Raw genomic sequence first — 22,497 nt, 5'->3', positions numbered from 1 at the left:
CCGGCTTGCCTGCTCCCTCTCCATGCTCCCATCCGTACTCCCACTTAATCCTACGACTGTCTTTTTTCCTTTTTTCTTTCTAATCTAATCATCTCCCTCCTGATTTTAAGGGGGTGGGGGCGAGACTTATTTTGTTGCAATCAAATCAAGCCACATGGACGGGAGCACAAATGGGCATACGACGGGGGAGCAGGCAAGTCTCATCCATTGCCAAGTCCCTCGTCCATTCTCACAGTCCTTTTTAGGCGTCTTGTTTGATGATATCCTAGGTAACTTGTGTATATGAGTTGGTGTGAATCGGTCTAAATGAGCGAGGTAGGACTATTTTTAACATGAAAATATCGATGCTGAGTTGGTTGCTTGAGCCACATTTCTTCGACCGGGCCGAAGGTCATGAGTTCAATTTTTCTCAGGTGACTCAGCGGCCCATAAGAAAAGGCCCAACGGTGGAACAACATGATCCAATACGGGTGATGTCTGTGTGTGCGGACGAAAACGCTACTTATGAACAGACTGCGGGTTGATATCTCACAAGTGTGAGGGTGTTTTCGGCAAAAGTGTATGACGGACCAAGAGTATCACCTTTCTTTATTAGTATGTATAAATATAAATTGTTCAAATCTCATGGAAAATAAAGTCAAGACAACCAATGTTCCATCCTTGAGAAAATGCAAGCTAAGTAGAACCAGCATTGCCAGTCCAAATGTCATGTTGCATTGTAGTACATACCAACGCCTCCTTTAGCCATGTGATACCTTCCTCATAGCCTTCCCCGCACGTGTTTCAAAATGGAATATGATGATGCATATTTGCACAGGAAAATATATACTACGACAACATTTCAACAGCTAGCAAAAAGAAACTCCAATTCATGTTTCCATATGTTTCGAAATAGTGTCAGAGACATTCACAAAGGCTGGAACATCAATCAATCAATGTGATCACAATGGCACTGCGTGAGTACATCTAAATTCTCCAGATGATGATCAAGAGGATTAAGGGTCACACAATGGCCACACTCGTGGAATGAAGTTCACAACTCGCCACCAGGAGCAGTAGTAGTGGATAGATAACCGAACAAGTGGTTTTGCGAGTCTACGAAGCTGAAGGAGCATCTGAGTATTAGGTTCAATGACGACGATTGCATTTTTAGGGCGTTGGTCCCTAGGAGTACCTTCACAAAGACTTGCTGACTCACCAACATGGTTAGGCCAACACCGTTAGAAGAGCAACGATAGCAGCGCGTCGACGACTCATTCTGGTGGTGCTAGTGGTCGTTCGGTGGTCTGGGGACCTTGGTGGATTTTATTATTATTTTTTGTGTGCTTTGTACTTCTAGTGAACTTTTATAATAGGTCTGAATCTTTTGTTGCAAAAATAAAATGAAATAAAAGATGACACTACTACTATTCTCTAGATGACATGAGATGGCGTATAAAACAACCAAAACAAGGTGCGCAATGCTTACTAGGTGGACGATATGGAAAACACCCTCTCAGTAGCATAACAAGGAGTTCATGGCGGTTTCCAGCATGAAGGAGTGGATGTTGTGGTTTTGGGGATCCATGGGTAGTTCTTGGTGCCTTCCATGCCTCCACTATCAACTTCGGATCCCTATTGTGGGGATACAACAAATAAGGCACCCATAAGATTGGATAGTACTAAGAAAAGAAGTAATATGAGGAACATGCTATTCATCTTTTGCTCAGGGAAGCCTAGCTTGCTCCTTATGTAGGACTTGGTGGTAGCATTGAATCATAGTCATGGATCCTTCGGGTTCTGGTAGGTCAATAGTAAAGCATCCCTTGATTATGGGAATTTAAGCAAATGACAAATGACCTATATTTTTTTCCTTTTGAAAAGGAATTACTTTATTTAACTTTTAACATCCACATTAAGATGATGCACCTAGCCAGCACACAACTTGTTTGTTACAAAGTTCATGGAAAATAAAGGTTGTCGACTAATATTTCGTCCCCTAAGAAAGGATGCTAAGTAGAACCAACGCCACATTATCCAAATGTCACGTTGCATTGTGCAGACCCATGCCTTCCTTGAGTCGCATGAGACCTGCTCAATGGTCTCCCCTTCATGGATTTTGAGATGGACACAGTTTCACATGGAACAAATATCATGACAATATTTGGCAAAAGAAAGGCCCTTTTGGTTGTTCCCCAACAAAAAGCCATTATGATAATACTTAGAAAAATGACATTGGAACTACTCCCTCCGAGCAAAAATGCAGGTGAGTTTTGGATTTGAAAGGTAAAAAATAATAAGTTTCACCATTACTATAGACCTAGTTAAATACCGTGCATTGCCATGGAATATGAGATAAAATATACAATATACATGTTGTTGAATGAATTCATATGCTTTGTTGCGATGAAACATTTGCCATCTAGTGTTGCCCCCCTTCGCCATTTTGTGTTGCTCCTCAATTCAAGTGATTATCCATCGGCGTTCCATTGACTTCAACGATAGTACGAAAGTACGTGGCCAATCTCATAAAATACAGATTGCTTTGCTCGTCAAATTCATCTCCGCCCCAATAGTTATGCTCATGGTCATCTAACATGAACACATTATTACAGAACCACAATAATAGGTTGCCCCCGACTAATAAGCTCATGGTCATCCAACATTTTTTTTTGCGAAATCATGGTCATCCAACATGAACACAGTATTATAGAACCACAATAATAGACTTGAAATTAGCTATCAACATTTCCACTTTGTTATAAAGAAGATCTTTTCAAACTCATGAACATTTTTTGAATTCCTGAAAAGTTTTTGAATTCATGAACATTTTTTGACTTTTCTGATATTGTTTTTTTAAATTTAATGTTTAAAAGAAAATCATGAACACTTTTAAGAAATCCCATTTTTTTAAAATTCAGCACATTTTTTTGAAATTCGTGAACATTTTTTCAGAATCACAAACATTTTTAAAAATCGAGAATTTTTTTAAAGTCACAGTTTTTTGGAATTCATGTTTTTTTCTATTCACGAATATTTTTCCATAGTTGTGAATATTTATTGTTATTTGAATTTAAAATAAAAAAATAAAAAAGGAAACTTAAAAAATGAAGAAAAGAAGGGACGGCCCGCACCCCCGCACTGGTCGGGGAATAGGAGCTCCTCGAGCCCCGTCCGGCCTCTTCCTCCGGCGGTACCAGTAGACCCTCGCCCGTCTTCCTCCGTTCGCCGGCACCACCTCACGTCGCCATGGCCGGCGGCGGCGGCCCCCCGGGCTCCAAAAAGCGGAAGCGCGTGGCGGCGAGGAGGTCCAAGGCCAAGCGGGCCAAGGGGAAGAAGCCCTACGAAGCCTCCGCGGCGCGCGGCGGCGGCGGCGGCAGCTCCAAGGAGGAGCCGCAGCCCGTCACCGCCATGGACGAGCGGGTCGCAGCCGAGGTATGGACATGGTTGGAGCATGGGAATTGGTTTAGAGCATGGGCTGCTTGACTTTGAGCTGAAACCGGAGTCTTGACTCTCTGGCAGGAGATGTCCGAGTCGAGGGAGCCCGATTGCAACCTCGATAAGGTAATTTTTGCTTTCATCATGTTTAAAGTAGCATCAATTCCTGTATGTGATGCCATAATTTGATCCCAGCAGACGAATTGCAATTCCTGCTTCTGCTTGAATCGCCAACTCTGTTCATGATGATTCAGTACCATATTTTGGGCAACTCTAAGTTTGACTGCTCACGGCACCTAAATTTTAACAGGAACTGAAAGTACTATGTGTGAAGTTGAGATACCATAACATGAGCACGAACAGGAGAGGCAGGTAAGTGTCACTATCAAAGTCTTGTGAGTTGTGACATATGTTCAAGTTCTTATGCACATGGATTTGTCATCTGTGCAGGCTAGTTACCGAGGCTCTCCGTAAAATGGATGGGAAATATTTGGAAATTGCTAGATCCCCTACCGCATGTGTTCTTCAAGTGAGTTGATGATATTCATTCTCTATGAACTCGTTGCTTATGGTGTTTTGTTACTTATCCTGATAGCCACCATTTTTTGCCAGTTATGTGTGAAGTGGTGCTCACATTCAGAGAGGGATCCTGTTTTTGTTGCTCTGCAGCCACATTTGCTCGATCTTTCTCTTAATGAACACACTGTTTTCCTTGTGCATAATATCATAAAAATGGGTAAATTTCTCTACGATTCGCTAATAACTCATATGGGTTCATATGTGAGAATGTTGCTTGTTTGTTTGATTACCCTTAGCTTCACTAACACACCTCTTGTTTGTGACTGCAGCCACTAGAAAACAGTTTGCCTCGTTCATCTATTCCCTTCGTGGGCATGTCGCTTCCCTTCTTTGTCACACAATAGGGGCGGCAGGTATGTGTTATTGTCACAAATGGGTAGGAAATCGTCATGTATAGGAGCGGCATGAGTTAATTGTCGAATGCCATTGTATGCATCCGTTTTTATTTGCTATACAAATGGGGTACATGGTAATCTCACATTGAGATGCACTCTTTCTTGCAGTTCTTGACCATGCCTTTTGTCAGGCAACGCGACCTCATAAAAGAAGTTTGTTGTTGGAATTGTACTCCACTGAGCTTCAGCTGTCCAATGACCTGAAAGAAGAAAAACCATGCAGGTTCAGGTTGGCACGCTATAATGTCTTGCCATACATCTGCTTTGAAGTTTCCCCTTAACATTTGTTACTTTTCTGTACAAAACTTAAACTTGGGCGGAGGGAAATATTATTGTGGTCATCCAGTTATCCTGCCACAGGTGGCTGAAGTTATTTGTTTAGTTCAATATACTAAAATTCAACTCTCTTTTTCAGTTTGCTAAACATAATTTCCAAGCTTGGACTACAGAAATCATCTGTCCTGCAGCATATGACTACTGTTGTCCAGCCAGTTCTGGAAAAGGGTATTGTTGAGTATTCCATAGTACACACGGTCATATTGGAGTACTTAACAATTGCAGATAAGGTAAATATATTTTATTGACGTGATTGACCTATCTTTATAATATAGCTTTCCTTTGTTGGTGAAATGTTTCTTCAGCTTATTGCAGTATCTAATATATGCATGTTCTACGTAGACATCAGCCTTGGACGTGATTCGTCAATTAATCCCCCATCTTACTCAAGGGACATACGCCGTAGATGAACTATCAGGTGTCGCCAGATTTCTAGGGAAATCAGAAGTGGAGAAGAAAAGATCTTCAAAACCACTTCTCATTCAGATCATGCAGACGAAGGAAGGATTAAAATTAGGGCTTGCTTGCCTCAAGCATGGCCTTGCGGAGGTACATTGTCTGTTTTTTTTTCTCTTTCTGTTTTCTTATTGTATATTAAGAGACAGATTTCAGACGGATCACTTGCTTTAACTTTGCCCACTCATCTGTTTTATCCTATGTTTATTTATTAACTTCTGTAGATTCCAGAGACACTAAATAGTCATGCAAATTGAACTGTGCATTACTTAGTGCCTCACGCTGCATATTCTGTAGTATATTTCTTCTCGCTTATTTCCATTGTGCTTTTGCCATTTAACATTGTAATGCATTTCAGGATAGGAAGAGGATTATCAAAAGCTTGAAGGGGAGGATTATGAAGCTTGCTCTCAGTGATTATGGATGCCTTGTAAGTGATGTCTATATATGTAATATATTTTAGTGTTTAAATAGGATCGTACTGTGTGAATTGTATGCTTTAACCTATACAAACATCCTCCCAGTGCACAGTAACTTCAGATGGTTTTATGCTTCCAAGCGATTAATCCTCAACTGAACTAACATGCTTTTTTCCTCCAGTTCGTTATTTGTCTTCTCTCCATTGTTGACAACACAGAACTTGTTACTGAGGTTAGTCAGCACCAATCGTTTGCTTGAAGCAATTGTTATGCTGCCATTACAAGCAATCTGAAGAGACAATGCTTATAGCTTGCTTTCAATATTTATAGGTTGTAATTGATGTGTTGAAAAAGCAGTTAAAGGAACTCATATTCGACAAGGTAAAAGCAATTCCAAGCTTCTGATGTGCTTACTTTTATTTGTCAGTTATATGCACATGAGACTATTTATGATGGAGCTCCTTGTTGGAACAGAACGGGAGACACCCATTGCTGCAGCTCTTTCACCCACTTTGTTCACGTTATCTGACTCTGGGTGAATTGTTTTATCTGAATTACAACGTGCCTTCCCTTGTTTCAAAGGCAAGTTACCTATTCTATTAACTCGTAAGTACTTTGAAGAGAAACAGCCCCCCTGAAATTTGCTTTTTTTTGTTCAGGTTAACTTTGGTAATAAGTTGGATGATGTAGCTGACAAAGAACATGGGGGTTCAGAAGACACACTGATTGCATCTGATAGCAAGGAGGACCCGATTAAACGGCGGCAAGAACTGTTGGTGAAAAGTGAGCTTTATGAGGTGATACTCAAAACATGTACTCCCTCCGATCTAAATTAATTGTCACAACTTTAGTACAAAGTTGTACTGAAGCTGCGACAATTGATTTGGATCTGAGGGAGTATTTAACTTTTGATTTATTTATTGAACGGCATTTCTCTTGGAGCATGTACTTCTCCCCCTCAAGGGATCTACATTTATTCTCGCAGCAGTGTAGTATATAGTGTAAAAAATGATCTTATATTTTGGGACGGAGGGAGTATATATAGTCGCAACCTTACCATGCCCCCATCAGTCACATAACACCCCTGATCCCAACATTACCATGCTCCCGTCAGACGCGTAACCCCTAATCCCAGCATTAATGTAGGTGTTCTTTTTTCCTTTGCAGGTTCTCATCGAGACTTGCATTGAAAATGTTGGACAGTTACTTCGAACAAACTTTGGCAAAGATGTACTATATGAGGTAATCTCCTTTGTTTTTGGTGTACACTTAATACAAATGACTCTTAATACGAATGAGTAGTCGACTATTGAAGAGCGTCATGATTGCACATAATTTTGCTTTATAAGAGGTACTGCTGTTATGCTTATGGAGGTTCTGTATTGCCATTTTCCAAGGTTGCTGTAGGTGGAAAAAATAACTTCTTGGAGGGGGTCACTGACAGGATCCACGTACTTCACAATGCTATAGCTTGTGACGCAGCACGCCCGAGGACAGATGACGGTGATGAGCACGCCTTTGATAACTACCACTCCAGCCGCACAATCAGGAGAATGATACTTGATTGTCCTGCATTTGCTGCTACCCTCTGGAAAACAGCCCTCGAAGGGAAATGCAAGTTATATGCAGATGGATTCAGGTACTTCAAAATGACTCATCATCGATATGTCAGTTCTTTAATCTGTTCATCAAATTTGTGAACCATGCAAATGCAACAACAACAAAGTCTTTCAGTCCCAAACAAGTAGGGGTAGGCTAGTGTTGAAACCCATAAGATGTTGAAACCAAGTCATGGTTCTGGCACGTGAACCATGCAAATGCGATGAATAAAGTTTCAACTATTGGTTGCAATTTACATACTACATTGCACTGGTTAGGTGATATTTTGAAGGACAAACAAAGGAATCACACACTGATATTCTTTTGAATTTGTTGGTTGCTGCAGCTCCATGGTGCTGGCTACCTATCTGGAATCTCCAAATTCCGGGGTGAAGGATCTTGCGAAATCCGAGTTGCAACCGCTCATCGACGGTGGCATACTGAAGCCCCAGGACCATAAAGCAGAGGAGGAGAAGTGAGTTTTCTCGCCATCGCCATCGTCAGCGTCATACTTGAGGCGTATGTTGACTTTTGTCAATCATGTAGCCGAAATATAGTTAACACACTTCTTACGTTCATTGGTGAGGCTTGCGTACGCTTTGACCGGCTTAAGGTGAGGCACGAGCGCCTGCGTTGCCATAATTGGGCAGTGGCAAGCTCATGTGGCTCGCATCTAGCAAAGAACTTACGAGTAGGTTAGAGCATTAGTGTCTAGTCCACTTTCGAATATATTGTGGTGCAAGGTGCCTATTTAAGTAGTAGTTTATTGCTTTCTCTGATGAAAAAGGAGGTTATTCTTTCATTTGTGGTTTTTTAGGAGCATCCCATACCATGCTGCCTTCGTTTCCATAATTGGGCAATGGAACCTCATGTGGCTCGCAACTAGCAATGAACTTACCCTTGTTGCCATATTTTCAGGTCTGCCATGGAGTGTAGCTCCGACGAGTCGTCAGAGCTAAGCGATACAGATACTGGCTACCATGCCAAAAAAGCATACAAGGATTTGAAGTCTGGCAAGCTCGTGGCGAGGTTTGGCACTGACAGGTTTAGATGCCCGTTCTGCCCCGAGAAGAAGCAGCTGGACTACCGTTACCGTGAGCTGATTCGGCATGTCATTGTCGTGGGTGCATCCAGGCGTCCTTGGAAGGTGAGGGCAAACCACCGGGCCCTGGCTAAACATCTCGAGACGGACCATGCTGATGCACCAGGCTCATCCTCAATGCCTCTACGACAAGCTGAGGCACTGTACCTCTCTAAAATAAAGAGAAGTCAAGCTGGGGCAAGATCTACCTGCAAACTAAGCAGATAAGCTGCCGCCTACCTTTGCCCCCACTACTACTCGCGATCTGGAAAACCAAGAGGCAGAGCAAACTATTTTAGGCAGACACAATCAAGTCTACATAAACATATCTTTTACAAAGCCATTTCCATTTGGAAAGGCTCTCTTTTTTAGAACATGGAAAAATATTGGCACATGCAAGTAACACCTACCTCAAAATCACTCACAAGAAGAGGATATCGCTGCCAATTATTGCCTAACAATATATGGCCAAACTACCTTGTAATATAAAGAAAGCAGAAGGAATTAAGCAATGCAACGTACATGCGGTGTAGTTGGGCTCAGCGGCAACATAGCATTCCCCTCCAATGAGGCTGGAGAAGACAAACAAGGACACACGTGGAGTCGTGGGACCAGCACAATGTGGAAGAAAAACTCCGAGAAGTAGGCATGACTCCCCAGAGAAGAAGAGTGAGTTCAAGTCATAGAACCAGATGGTTTCCATGTCACGATGCTACACGGTAGCATTAAAATAGTTTCTGTTCAAAATAGGAGCAGCCCATGGAATGGCACATCTAATTCGAGTGAGAGGGCCGAGACTCCCCCTCCCTCCGCAACCCCCGCACTAGTGGGGTTCAACATGGCACCCCCCGGGTTCGGGTAATGCTTGCCCAGACCTGTACCCGTCTCTATATTTTTCGTCCAAACCCATACCCATACATCGGGTTTCAAACTTTTCCGGTACCCGTACCTGGGCAGGTGCGGGTAATACCCGTGGGTGAAAATACCCATCTCGGCTACCTTACCCAATTCACACTTCACCATGTATTTTTCAGCATTTCCGTATATATGCACAACATTTTAACATGTATACTTCAACATTTCAAATATACACACCACATTTTAGCATGTCAGCACATATATTTCACGATTTACCGTGCGATTGAATAAGAAGAATGGTATTATTTCAGAAGTGGATAACAATAAGCATGAACTAGATGGCACTAAACAATGTCCAATTATATTCATGGATGAGTAGCATGTAAGTGAAGTTTTTAGGGAAACATTCATATATGTTATCTTTTCTCAATTACGAGACAAATAAGAGGGACATAATTTTCTCTATTGAAGATGCTTCTGGAACCTCTAAATGATAAAGTGAAAGAGACTATATAATAAGATCAACAAAGTCAGAAGCAAAATCATGAGTTTACAAAACATGATCAACACATTTAAACATGACCCTGCACATGGGTAAGGGGAGGAGATTTTGAGTCGAGGCTTGTATGCACGTACACGGGTATGAGTATAGCCTTCCCATACCGGTACCGGCCTTACCCGATGGGTACAATTTTTTTCCCATTTATAAACCCACGGGTAATTATTTTTTCCAAACCCTTACCCTAATTAATAGGGTTTTTATCTGTAGGGTTCGTGGGTACCTATTGCCGTGTTGAAGTGGGGTGACGACATTGCAGTGACATCCCATGGTTTCTTCATGCTCGACGGTGTCTTGCTCTGCACTGCACTCTGCTTTTTTAGCTTTGCCCTCTTTGTTTCTTTTTGTGAGGACTGTCTGATTTTCTTTTATCTGCTTTCTAAGATAATTTCATCGACGCTTTCTATCATTTGGCTGTGTGGCTTTATTTATAAAGCAGGGTGCAAATCTGTTTGGAGAAATTCAGTTTCCATATTAGTCTTTTACTAATTTTCAGTCTAGTGATTAGTTTAGAAATGTCTGTAATTGTTAACCGCTAGAAAAGCTGGTTTGCTTTGTCATCCATTACAGACGGTAAATTTGTAACATATTGTGCAGAATAATGCAGTGTGAATTATGAGAAGTGGGTAGCCTAGCCTTTCAGTGAGCGGGAGAAATATGAATAAAGATCTTCTGAGCTGTATCGTGTAGTAAAACGTGAGGGAGTTCAAAATGAGAATCCGACTGTCTGCTGTCTGCTTCAAAATGAGAATCTGACTTCAAAATGAGAGGAAAAAGAGCGAGTTAATTGGTGCTGTCTGCTGTGACCTGTGAGGCTGTGAGCATATCATATCACCAAGGGCGGTTCGCCCTCGTGGCGTGCTCCGGCGCGGTCCTGACCTGGTACACCGGCGACTCGCAGCTGCCGTTTGTGCACCAGCTCTGGTGGTGCTGGCCCGCGCGGAGCTCCTCCTCCTCGAACGGCCGGCACTCGGCGAACGACGGCGGGGGCCGGGCGTGCGGGTAGTCCGGGAAGCGCTGCCTGTCGGACGGGTCGAAGAGCGGGAAGGACTGGCGCCTGCGCGCGCCGGCGGCGTTGGCGCGCAGGCAGCCGTCGATGACCCTGCACTCGTCCCGCAGCCGGTTCTGCACCTCCCGCAGCGCCTGCGTCGGCGCGGGCGGCCTCCTCCCGCCGCCACCCTGCTGCTTCGCGACGGAGCCACGGGCCTTGTTGTGCTGCTGCTGTGCGGACGCTGCCTCGGACGACGCCGGCGTCCTCCTGTCGCTGGCGCGCCGCCGGGTGGGCGCGCAGGGCGTCGTGGCGGCCCTCGCACGGTCATGGCACGCGGCGCAGAAGGCCGTGGCCCGCTCGGCGTCGAAGTTCCTCCGGCGCGCCTTGTCCGTCAGGCACGCGTGCGCCTGCGCAACGAAATGCACGCCACGTCAGCGCACTAATACACAGTACAAAGACTTATTTAACCGTTGATGCAACATTACCATCACGTTTGAACTAGTAAAATAATTGTAATTAATCAAATTGAATTGCGCATTCAACCGGAGTTGGTTGGCCTAAACAACAACTCGAATTCGAAGGTGGCCACGATCACGTAGACGTAACTGACGGATCCTCATGGACGACGGATCGATCAAGGTAACAAACGAACGAACAAACTGCCAATCTCTTCCCGTGCGTTTCGGGGCGATCGCAACAACCTACCACTACTCGAGTGATCATCGTCGTTATAAAACTAGTAGGAGGAGTGACAGAAAGGCAGCAGCAACAACATAGAAAGGCAAAGATTCCAAGTGAACCGCAACGCAAGATCATCATGAAAAGGGATGGCACCAGTAGCACCGCCCGACCCAATGCGCGCGCATGCGGAGAGGCGTGCGTAATTACGTACTGTACCTCGGAGACGAGCTTGAAGGCGACCTCCGCCTTGGGGTGCCTGTTCTTGTCCGGGTGCAGCTGCAGAGCTGCACATCACATGAATCAATCAATTTTATTTACCACCGTCAGTGTACAAATGTACGATCAGTAATTAAACGCGGCGATCAACGGTGGCGTGATGTATGCGTACCGAGGTGCCGGTACCGCCGCTTGATGGCGTCCTCCGACGAGGCCTCGCCGATCTGCCATACACGCAGGAGTTAATTAATTAACACGTCCTCCGAAAACAGAGGCGCAGCGAGGAGGAGGAAAGGCGTGCATGCGTAGGTGTTGTATACGTACGGCGAGGACGAGGTACCAGTCGACGAAGATCGCGCGGCGCGGGGAGCGGCGGCGATGCGGGCAGGACGAGAAGGCCGCCGACGCCGCGCACACCTCGCGGGCCGCCTGCGCCTTCCCGGCCGCGTCCGCCATTGGCGTGACCGGCCGAGCCGGTCGATGGATCGACGTACGGCGGAGCCGAGCACGCGCGCGTGTGTGGGTGATCTCTGGTCAAGCAATTTGTCTGTGTGAAGAGAGGTTTTTGTTGGCGTGACTTGTCCGCCTCGTGGAGTGGGGGTGGGGAGGAGATCGAGGCGAGAGGGAGTGGGAGTGGGAGGGGCGGTTCCGAGGAGGACGAAGGAGTGGAGCCGGAAAGAGCGGGGATTGCGGGTGCATGCAAGTCGTGTCGCCTGCCAGCTTTGTTTTCGAAACCAGGAACAAAAAGCCATCGCATCGCGTCTGTTGCACCGGAAATCGAGATCTACACGACCAAGCCAGCACGCCCGCTGCATTCCTCGGAACAAATTTTCAGGGACTTGCATAGCGTGGCAATGCGGATGCGTCGAGCAGCTGCCTGTCCTGCTTTCCCCGGCATTGTGGCACTCCGCGCTGGAAGGTGCAGGTCGCTGCGCTTCCAGTCACGGATGGGATCGAAGCAGCCGATGGCCACTTTCTGATTGTAGCAGCAGAAACTTACTGAGTTGGCAGCCGGCGATTTCCTCGTCGGCGTTGCTTCTTGTGAACCATCGAGCGAACACGGTTCCTCCTATAGAAGCCCTCCAGGATCCACGGATAATTTCTGATGCCTTCCGTGCCTACGCTGATTCAAATTCGTGTTGTGCGGATACAACATGTAAGGTTGGATAATTCTAACACAAAGAAGTACACGAGGAGCATATTATTCATCCTTTGCCTAGGGGTGCTGGCCTAGCTCGGGTGCACTTTATACAGACTTTAGTGATAGCATTGATATGATGAAGCGATGGATGCACCGGTAGTTCAATAGTTAGGCATCCATTTATTATGTGTTCGGTCCTTCGATAGCTCAGAGGATTTTTTTTTGAGCAAAAGAGAGGCCTCCCTCTTTGATTTCATATAATGAAACCATTTGATCTTAAACATAGTATAAACAATACACACAACATACGAAGTTACGAGCATGCAACAAGATTCAAACTAAGGTTCTATTACAAACCCGAACAACATGAGACAAAATAAGGCTAAGCGCATGCTAAGGGCAATAAACATCAACCGGTTTTTGCAAGGACCAACACAAAAGGAACGCTAGGACAAAGCAACCTAGAGCCAACGAAACAACCAACAACCAACTTTACATCTCCGCCTCTCGAATTAGCCACCAAGTCGAGGGACTCCAGGTCTTCATCCCTGCAAAGCACGAAACACTTCACTTGCCACCTGCTCGACTAGTCTTGCTCCCAACATCAATATTTTTGCCCTTGCATCCTTTATCTTCAGAATGGACCAATCAGAGATCCAATTACACATTAGTTTCACCAGCACAATCGGATCATAAAATTTCTTTCTATTAAAAATCACGTCATTTCTACACTTCCAGAGAGACCAAAATAGAGCCAAGACCCCGACAAGAACAAGTTTTTTGCCAGGTTTCCGGAAAGTCTTGATCTATCTGTCAAAGAAATCATTAGATTTACAGGGGTAGAATTCAAATCAAAAGCACACTGCAGTAGGCTCCAAATCAACCTAGCAGCATAGCATGAGAGGGAGTTCTTTCTACGGTCTTTCCCACCTCCCCTCGCGTCTTTCCCAGGGAGGCGCCAACGACACCCCTCGCGCTGCTAGCAACACCCCTACGACACCGGCCCCCCTCACCGTCGCTGCCGTTGGCCCTCGTCACGGCGGTGGAGGCTCCCCTCGCCGTCGAAGGTGACTTGGGGTGGTGGAAGATGGAGTCCTCCGCTGGAGCTGCTGGAGCGGCGAGAGTCGGCGCGTCGCCGATCTTCGACGAGGGCGACAACCCTGCGTCAGGGTGGTGGCTGAGACGTTCTCCGAAGCGCCATGACTGGTGGCGGAAGCAGGGCTATGGTGGGTGGTGTTGGACGAAACCCAGATCTGATCTGGGTGGATCTCCCATGCCGCCTACCTAGTTCTTCTTCACAACGTGTTAGGGACGGATCCGGTGAAGTGTCGCTCCTGCGCTGTCGCCGCTTGTCCCGCTGCTGGCCCATGATCGCTGGTCTGTTCGGTATGGCAGATTATGCAGGGTGCCGACCGACGGCTGGGATAAAGGCGGCGATCATAGGGCACCTCAAGTGACAAGACGAAGATCTGCCTGACGCCTGTTATCCTTGATCTGGCCGAAGTGTCAGGTTTCGGAAGGCTCCACCAGTGAAATTCCATGGGCGCGTTATGCCTGGAGATTGCTGGATCGGGTGGGATTCAGTTGTGCCCACTGGTTTTCCGTTCAGGAGGGAGCGATGTGAAGCTCCGCTATCTGTTGCCATCATGGGATGTGTTTAGTTCCATGGTGAAGTTAGAGGCAGAGAATGTCATGGAAGCCGAGATCGGAGGACTAGTACTGGTGATTGGAGCGTTTGTGGCGATGAGGAACTGATAACCCACAAGTATAGGGGATCGCAACAGTTTTCGAGGGTAGAGTACTCAACCCAAATTTATTGATTCGACACAAGGGGAGCCAAAGAATATTCTCAAGTATTAGCAGCTGAGTTGTCAATTCAACCACACCTGGAAACTTAATACATGCAACAAAGTATTTAGTAGCAAAGTAATATGGTAGTAGTGGTAACGGTAGCAAAGTAATATTTTTGGTTTTATAGTGATTGTAACAGTAGCAGCGGAAAAGTAAATAAGCGAAGAACAATATATGAAAAGCTCGTAGGCAATGGATCGGTGATGGAGAATTATGTCGGATGCGATTATTCATGCAACAGTTATAACATAGGGTGACACGGAACTAGCTCCAATTCATCAATGTAATGCAGGCATGTATTCCAAATATAGTCATACGTGCTTATGGAAAAGAACTTGCATGACATCTTTTGTCCTACCCTCCTGTGGCAGCGGGGTCCTATTGAAAACTAAGGGATATTAAGGCCTCCTTTTAATAGAGTACCGGACCAAAGCATTAACACATAGTGAATACATGAAGTCCTCAAACTACGGTCATCACCGGGAGTGGTCCCGATTATTGTCACTTCGGGGTTGCCGGATCATAACACATAGTAGGTGACTATAGACTTGCAAGATAGGATCAAGAACTCGCATATATTCATGAAAACATAATAGGTTCATATCTGAAATCATGGCACTCGGGCCCTAGTGACAAGCATTAAGCATAACAAAGTCATAGCAACATCAATCTCATAACATAGTGGACACTAGGGATCAAACCCTAACAAAACTAACTCGATTACATGATAAATCTCATCCAACCCATCACCGTCCAGCAAGCCTATGATGGAATTACTCACGCACGGCGGTGAGCATCATGAAATTGGTGATGGAGGAAGGTTGATGATGACGATGGCGACGGATTCCCCTCTCCGGAGCCCCGAACGGACTCCAGATCAGCCCTCCCGAGAGAGATTAGGGCTTGGCGGCGGCTCCGTATCGTAAAACGCGATGAATCCTTCTCTCTGATTTTTTTCTCCCCGAACACGAATATATGGAGTTGGAGTTGAGGTCGGTGGAGCGTCAGGGGGCCACGGGGCAGGGGGGCGTGCCCAGGGGGGTAGGCACGCCCCCACCCTCGTGGACAGGGTGTGGGCCCCCTGACATGGATTCTTCTTCCAATATTTTTTATATATTCCAAAAATAATCTCTTTTCAGGTCATTTTGAGAACTTTTATTTCTGCACAAAAATAACACCATGGCAATTTTGCTGAAAACAACGTTAGTCCGGATTAGTTCCATTCAAATCAGGCAAGTTAGAGTCTAAAACAAGGAAAAAAGTGTTTGGAAAAGTAGATACGACGAAGACGTATCAGGAACTTGTTTGGACTTTTAGGTTTCGTAGAAGCGGTATGTAAGTGGGGGCGACAACACAGGTGAAGCTCAAAGTCTTACTGTAGGAACAAAGTATGTCTACTAGAGGGGAGTGAGGGTGAATGGGAGTTTTCAAATTTCTTCCGAAAACTCAAAAACTCTCAGAACACAACAGCGGAAAGAAGGATAACAGATAGCAGTGAGTGAAAGTAAACTATCGAACTAAAACTAAACGCAATCATCGATGAGAATCACATGATGGTAAACATACTAGCAGGGTAACTCGAATGTAGTAGTACGAAGGAATAACCAATGAATCTCGGTGAAGAAAAGGTGTTTGGTAGACCAGTTCGACCTTCTACACAAGGACTACGTCTGGTTGGAGGGGTTGTGATTTAACACAGAAGATAAACTCTCTTCACCCTATTCTCCACGACAATTGGTTCGTCAGCAATGCCGATTACTCATGGTAGATACTTGAGGTGATCTCTGAACCTTTACATACTGCTTCTTCAAGATCCAAAATCACTGTTGGTCTTTGAAGGAAATGACACCTAACCGTCTAGAGAGTTTGCAGCTCTTAAGAGTAATAGGTTGAGCGTACTGGACATAGATTCGAGTGATGCTAAACCACTATCTAATTCTCGGCTCTAGGGTTTTTTTTCCTGGTGGATTTTAAACTCAAATCACTCTGGAGAGGGGGGTGGCTCAAAAAACCCGTAAGAATCAAATGGAGCAGCCACCAGGCAAAGCCGGTGTGGGGTGGCTATTTATAGCCGCAACCTTCCCTAATGGGAAATGACCATTTTGGACACGCGGTCCAGCCAATGGCCAACTGACACGATTGCAACAGTCGGATTTTTGAAGCAATAGTAACATTACTTGAGGAACAAGTAATGCTAACTCTCCGGTCGGAGTCAAATCTCTCGCAACGAAGAAGATCACAGTCTCTTCCTGGCAAGTATTTGCTCGAAGCACAAAGAGATTTCTCTCACAACTTTCATAGGGTTGAGTTTAGCATCAGAGAACCAAAGCTTCGAACACTATACCCCTCTTAATAGTACAGCAGTCCTATGACTCAATGAAAGAAAATAAGATAACGAAAAGAATACTACGTCTTTAACTTCCTTCGGCTGCAGTCACTTCCTTCGGAAACCACCGAACCAATTACTTTTGGTCAACAATTTTAGGGGTCACTCTTCACATCATAAACTTCGTGCATAATGCTCACTGCAGTGCATGGCATATTCTTCGGAGTTTATAGCAAACGCCTCATGACTTCAGGGACTTGTTACTCTGTGTGCACTAGCAAACACATTAGTCCCTTACTGTTTATGTCAACAATCTTCAAAACATAAGGAGGCAAATTATTGCACTAACAATCTCCCCCCTTTTGAACGATTTTGACAAAACATATAATCATTGAAGAGTGGAGCCGGAAAGATCAGAGATTGCGGGTGCATGCAAGTCGTGTCGCCTGCCAGCTTTGTTTTTGAATCGAAATGATAAAAACAAAAAGCCCTCGCATCGCGTCTAGCTTTCACCGGCAATCGAGATCTACACGACCGAGCCAGAACGCTCACTTCCAGCGGACCATATTTTCACGGACTTGGATCAGACGACCACACAGATGCGTTAAGATGCTGCTTGTCCTGCTTTTTCCGGCATTGTGGCACTCTATGCTGGAATGTGCAGGGTGAAGGAAATATGCCCTAGAGGCAATAATAAAGTTATTATTTATTTCCTTATATCATGATAAATGTTTATTATTCATGCTAGAATTGTATTAACCGGAAACATAATACATGTGTGAATACATAGACAAACAGAGTGTCACTAGTATGCCTCTACTTGACTAGCTCGTTAATCAAAGATGGTTATGTTTCCTAACCATGGACAAAGAGTTGTTATTTGATTAACGGGATCACATCATTAGGTGAATGATCTGATTGACATGACCCATTCCATTAGCTTAGCACCCGATCGTTTAGTATGTTGCTATTGCTTTCTTCATGACTTATACATGTTCCTATGACTATGAGATTATGCAACTCCCGTTTGCCGGAGGAACACTTTGTGTGCTACCAAACGTCACAACGTAACTGGGTGATTATAAAGGTGCTCTACAGGTGTCACCAAAGGTACATGTTGGGTTGGCGTATTTCGAGATTAGGATTTGTCACTCCGATTGTCGGAGAGGTATCTCTGGGCCCTCTCGGTAATGCACATCACATAAGCCTTGCAAGCATTGCAACTAATGAGTTAGTTGTGAGATGATGTATTACAGAACGAGTAAAGAGACTTGCCGGTAACGAGATTGAACTAGGTATTGAGATACCGACGATCGAATCTCGGGCAAGTAACATACCGATGACAAAGGGAACAACGTATGTTGTTATGCGGTCTAACCGATAAAGATCTTCGTAGAATATGTAGGAACCAATATGAGCATCCAGGTTCCGCTATTGGTTATTGACCAGAGACGTGTCTCGGTCATGTCTACATTGTTCTCGAACCGTAGGGTCCGCACGCTTAACGTTACGATGACAGTTTCATTATGAGTTTATGTATTTTGATGTACCGAAGGTTGTTCGGAGTCCCGGATGTGATCATGGACATTACGAGGAGTCTCTAAATGGCCGAGACATAAAGATCGATATATTGGAAGCCTATATTTGGATATCGGAATCGTTCCGGGTGAAATCGGGATTTTACCGGAGTATCGGGGGGTTACCGGAACCCCCCCGGGGGTTATTGGGCCTACATGGGCCCTAAGGGAGAAGAGGAAAGGAGACAAGAGGTGGCCGCGCGCCCCTCCCCTCCCTAGTTCGAATAGGACAAGGAGAGGGGGGCGGCGCCCCCCCTTTCCTTTCCCTCTTCCTCCTCTTTCCCCCTTCTCCTTCTCCAACTAGGAAAGAAGGGAGTCCTACTCCCGGTGGGAGTAGGACTCCCCCTTGGCGTGCCCTCCTTGGCCGGCCGCCCCCTCCCCTTGGCTCCTTTATATACGGGGGCAAGGGGGCACCGTAGGACACACAAGTTGATCTTCGTGATCGTTCCTTAGCCGTGTGCGATGCCCCCCTCCACCATATTCTACCTCGGTCGTATTGTAGCGGTGCTTAGGCGAAGCCCTGCGACGGTTTAACATCAAGATCATCACCATGCCGTCGTGCTGACGGAACTCCTCCCTGAAGCTTTGCTGGATCGGAGCCCGGGGAGCGTCATCGAGCTGAACGTGTGCCAAGAACTCGGAGGTGCCGGAGTAACGGTGCTTGGATCGGTTGGACCGGGAAGACGTACGACTACTTCCTCTACGTTGCGTCAACGCTTCCGCTTCGGTCTACGAGGGTATGTATACAACACTCTCCCCTCTCGTTGCTATGCATCACCATGATCTTGCATGTGCGTAGGAATTTTTTTGAAATTACCACGTTTCCCAACAGTGGTATCAGAGCCAAGATTTTATGTGTTGATGTTATATGCACGAGTAGAACACAAGTGAGTTGTGGGCGATATAAGTCATACTGCTTACCAGCATGTCATACTTTGGTTCGGCGGTATTGTTCGATGAAGCAGCCCGGACCGACATTACGCGTATGCTTACGCGAGACTGGTTCTACCGCCGTGCTTTGCACACAGGTGGCTGGCGGGTGTCAGTTTCTCCAACTTTAGTTGAACCGAGTGTGGCTATGCCCGGTCCTTACGAAGGTTAAAACAACACCAACTTGACAAACTATCGTTGTGGTTTGATGAGTAGGTAAGATTGGTTCTTGCTAAGCCCGTAGCAGCCACGTAAAACTTGCAACAACAAAGTAGAGGACGTCTAACTTGTTTTTGCAGGGCATGTTGTGATGTGATATGGTCAAGATGTGATGAGATATAAGTTGTTGTATGAGATGATCATGTTTTGTTGAAGTTATCGGCAACTGGCAAAAGCCTTATGGTTATCTCTTGCATAAGATGCAAGCGCCAAATAATTGATTTACTTTATCGTTATGCGATAGCAATAGTTGCAAGAGCAATAGTTGGTGAGACGTCCACGTGACGACACATTGATATAGATCAAGATGATGGAGATCATGGTGTCATGCCGGTGACGATAGAGATCATGACGGTAGTTTGGAGATGGAGATCAAAGGCACAAGATGATCATGGCCATATCATGTCACATATTTTGATTGCATGTGATGTTTATCTTGTATACATCTTATTTTGCTTATTTCGACGGTAGCTTTATAAGATGATCTCTCACTAAATTTCAAGATAAAAGTGTTCTCCCTGAGTATGCACCGTTGCCAAAGTTCGTCGTGCCCAGACACCACGTGATGATCGGGTGTGATAAGCTCTACGTCCATCTACAACGGGTGCAAGACAGTTTTGCACACGCGGAATACTCAGGTTAAACTTGACGAGCCTAGCATATGCAGATATGGCCTCGGAACACTGGAGACCGAAAGGTCGAGCGTGAATCATATAGTAGATATGATCAACATAGTGATGTTCACCATTGAAAACTACTCCATCTCACGTGATGATCGGACATGGTTTAGTTGATTTGGATCACGTGATCACTTAGATGATTAGAGGGATGTCTATCTAAGTGGGAGTTCTTAAGTAATATGATTAATTGAACTTAAATTTATCATGAACTTAGTCCTGGTAGTATTAGCATATCTATGTTGTAGATCAATAGCTCGCGTTGTTGCTTCCCTATGTTTGTTTTGATATGTTCCTCGAGAAAAACTATGTTGAAAGATGTTAGTAGCAATGATGCGGATTGGATCCGTGATATGAGGTTTATCCTCATTGCTGCACAGAAAAATTATGTTCTTGATGCACCTCTAGGTGACAGACCTATTGCAGGAGCAGATGCAGACGTTATGAACGTTTGGCTAGCTCAATATGATGACTACTTGATAGTTTAGTGCACCATGCTTAACGGCTTAGAATCAGGACTTCAAAGACGTTTTGAACGTCATGGACCATATGAGATGTTCCAGGAGTTGAAGTTAATATTTCAAGCAAATACCCGAGTTGAGAGATATGAAGTCTCCAACAAGTTCTATAGCTACAAGATGGAGGAGAATCGCTCAAGCAGTGAGCATGTACTCAGATTGTCTGGGTACTACAATCGCTTGAATCAAGTGGGAGTTAATCTTCCAGATAAGATAGTGATTGACAGAATTCTCTAGTCACCATCACCAAGTTAGTAGAACTTCGTGATGAACTATAGTATGCAAGGGATAACGGAAACGATTCTCAAGCTCTCCGTGATGCTAAAATCGACGAAGGTAGAAATGAAGAAAAACATCAAGTGTTGATGGTAGACAAGACCACTAGTTTCAAGAAAAGGGCAAAAGGAAGAAGGGGGACTTCAAGAAGAACGGCAAGCAAGTTGCTGCTCAAGTGAAGAAGCCCAAGTCTGGACCTAAGCCTGAGACTGAGTGCTTCTACTGCAAAGGGACTGGTCACTAGAAGCAGAACTACCCCAAGTAATTGGTGGATAAGAAGGATGGAAAAGTGAACAAAGGTATATTGGATATACATGATATTGATGTGTACTTTACTAGTGTTTATAGCAACCCCTCGGCATTTGATACTGGTTCAGTTGCTAAGAGTAGTAACTCGAGACGGGAGTTGCAGAATAAACAGAAACTAGTAAAAGTCGAGGTGACAATGTGTGTTGGAAGTAGTTCCAAGATTGATACGATCATCATCACACTCTCCCCATACTTTTGGGATTAGTGTTGAAACTAAATAAGTGTTATTTGGTGTTTGCGTTGAGCATGAATTTGATTTGATCATGTTTATTGCAATACGATAATTCATTTAAGTTAAAGAATAAGTGTTGTTCTGTTTACATGAATAAAACCTTATATGGTTACACACCCAATGAAAATGGTTCATTGGATCTCGATCGTAGTGATACACATATTCATAATATTGAAGCCAAAAGATGCAAAGTTAATAATGATAGTGCAACTTATTTGTGGCACTGCCGTTTAAGTCATATTGGTGTAAAGCGCATGAAGAAACTCCATGCTGATGGAATTTTGGAATCACTTGATGCTTGCGAACCATGTCTCTTGGGCAAGATGACTAAAACGCCGTTCTCCGGAACAATGGAGCAAGCAGCAGATTTGTTGGAAATCATAGATACTGATGTATGTGGTCCGATGAATATCAAGGCTTGCAGCGGGTATCATTATTTTCTGACCTTCACAGATTATTTGAGCAGATATGAGTATATCTACTTGATGAAACATAAGTCTGAAACATTTGAACAGTTCAAAGAATTTCAGAGTGAAGTGGAAATCATTGTGACAAGAAGATAAGGTTTCCACGATCTGATCGCGGAGACGAATATTTGAGTTACGAGTTTGGTCTTCAATTAAAACAATGTGGAATAGTTTCACAAATTCATGCCACCTGGAACACCACAGCATAATGGTGTGTCCGAACGTCATTACCGTACTTTATTGGATATAGTGCAATCTATGATGTTTCTTACCGATTTACCACTATAGTTTTGGGGTTATGCATTAGAGATAGCTGCATTCACGATTAAAAAGGGCACCATCTAAATCCGTTGAGACGACACCGTATGAACTGTGGTTTGGCAAGAA

At 44.8% G+C, this 22,497-nt stretch overlaps 2 protein-coding genes across 2 annotated transcripts; one reads left to right on the top strand and one right to left on the bottom strand.

Annotated features, from left to right (window-relative positions):
- Positions 1-3,109: 3,109 nt before the first annotated feature.
- On the top strand, positions 3,110-8,685 carry LOC125552966 (pumilio homolog 24). Its single transcript, XM_048716691.2, has 18 exons — positions 3,110-3,414; positions 3,502-3,543; positions 3,728-3,789; positions 3,868-3,946; positions 4,030-4,153; positions 4,266-4,349; positions 4,500-4,620; positions 4,807-4,957; positions 5,070-5,276; positions 5,542-5,613; positions 5,784-5,834; positions 5,933-5,983; positions 6,077-6,184; positions 6,262-6,399; positions 6,770-6,844; positions 7,000-7,241; positions 7,548-7,676; positions 8,120-8,685. Exons 1-18 carry the CDS (start codon positions 3,229-3,231, stop codon positions 8,508-8,510), a joined length of 2,313 nt encoding a protein of 770 aa, XP_048572648.2. The 5' UTR covers positions 3,110-3,228; the 3' UTR covers positions 8,511-8,685.
- Positions 8,686-8,966: 281 nt separating this feature from the next.
- On the bottom strand, positions 8,967-12,773 carry LOC125552967 (uncharacterized). Its single transcript, XM_048716693.2, has 4 exons — positions 11,912-12,773; positions 11,760-11,811; positions 11,588-11,655; positions 8,967-11,097 (listed from the first exon to the last, which is right to left on the bottom strand). Exons 1-4 carry the CDS (start codon positions 12,041-12,043, stop codon positions 10,531-10,533), a joined length of 819 nt encoding a protein of 272 aa, XP_048572650.2. The 5' UTR covers positions 12,044-12,773; the 3' UTR covers positions 8,967-10,530.
- Between the last annotated feature and the right edge of the window lie 9,724 nt (positions 12,774-22,497).

Source organism: Triticum urartu, chromosome 4A (assembly GCF_056163025.1).
Source record: "Triticum urartu cultivar PI428250 chromosome 4A, HENAU_Tu73, whole genome shotgun sequence".
Lineage (NCBI taxonomy): Eukaryota > Viridiplantae > Streptophyta > Magnoliopsida > Poales > Poaceae > Triticum > Triticum urartu.
This window is presented reverse-complemented; position numbering and strand designations above follow the sequence as displayed.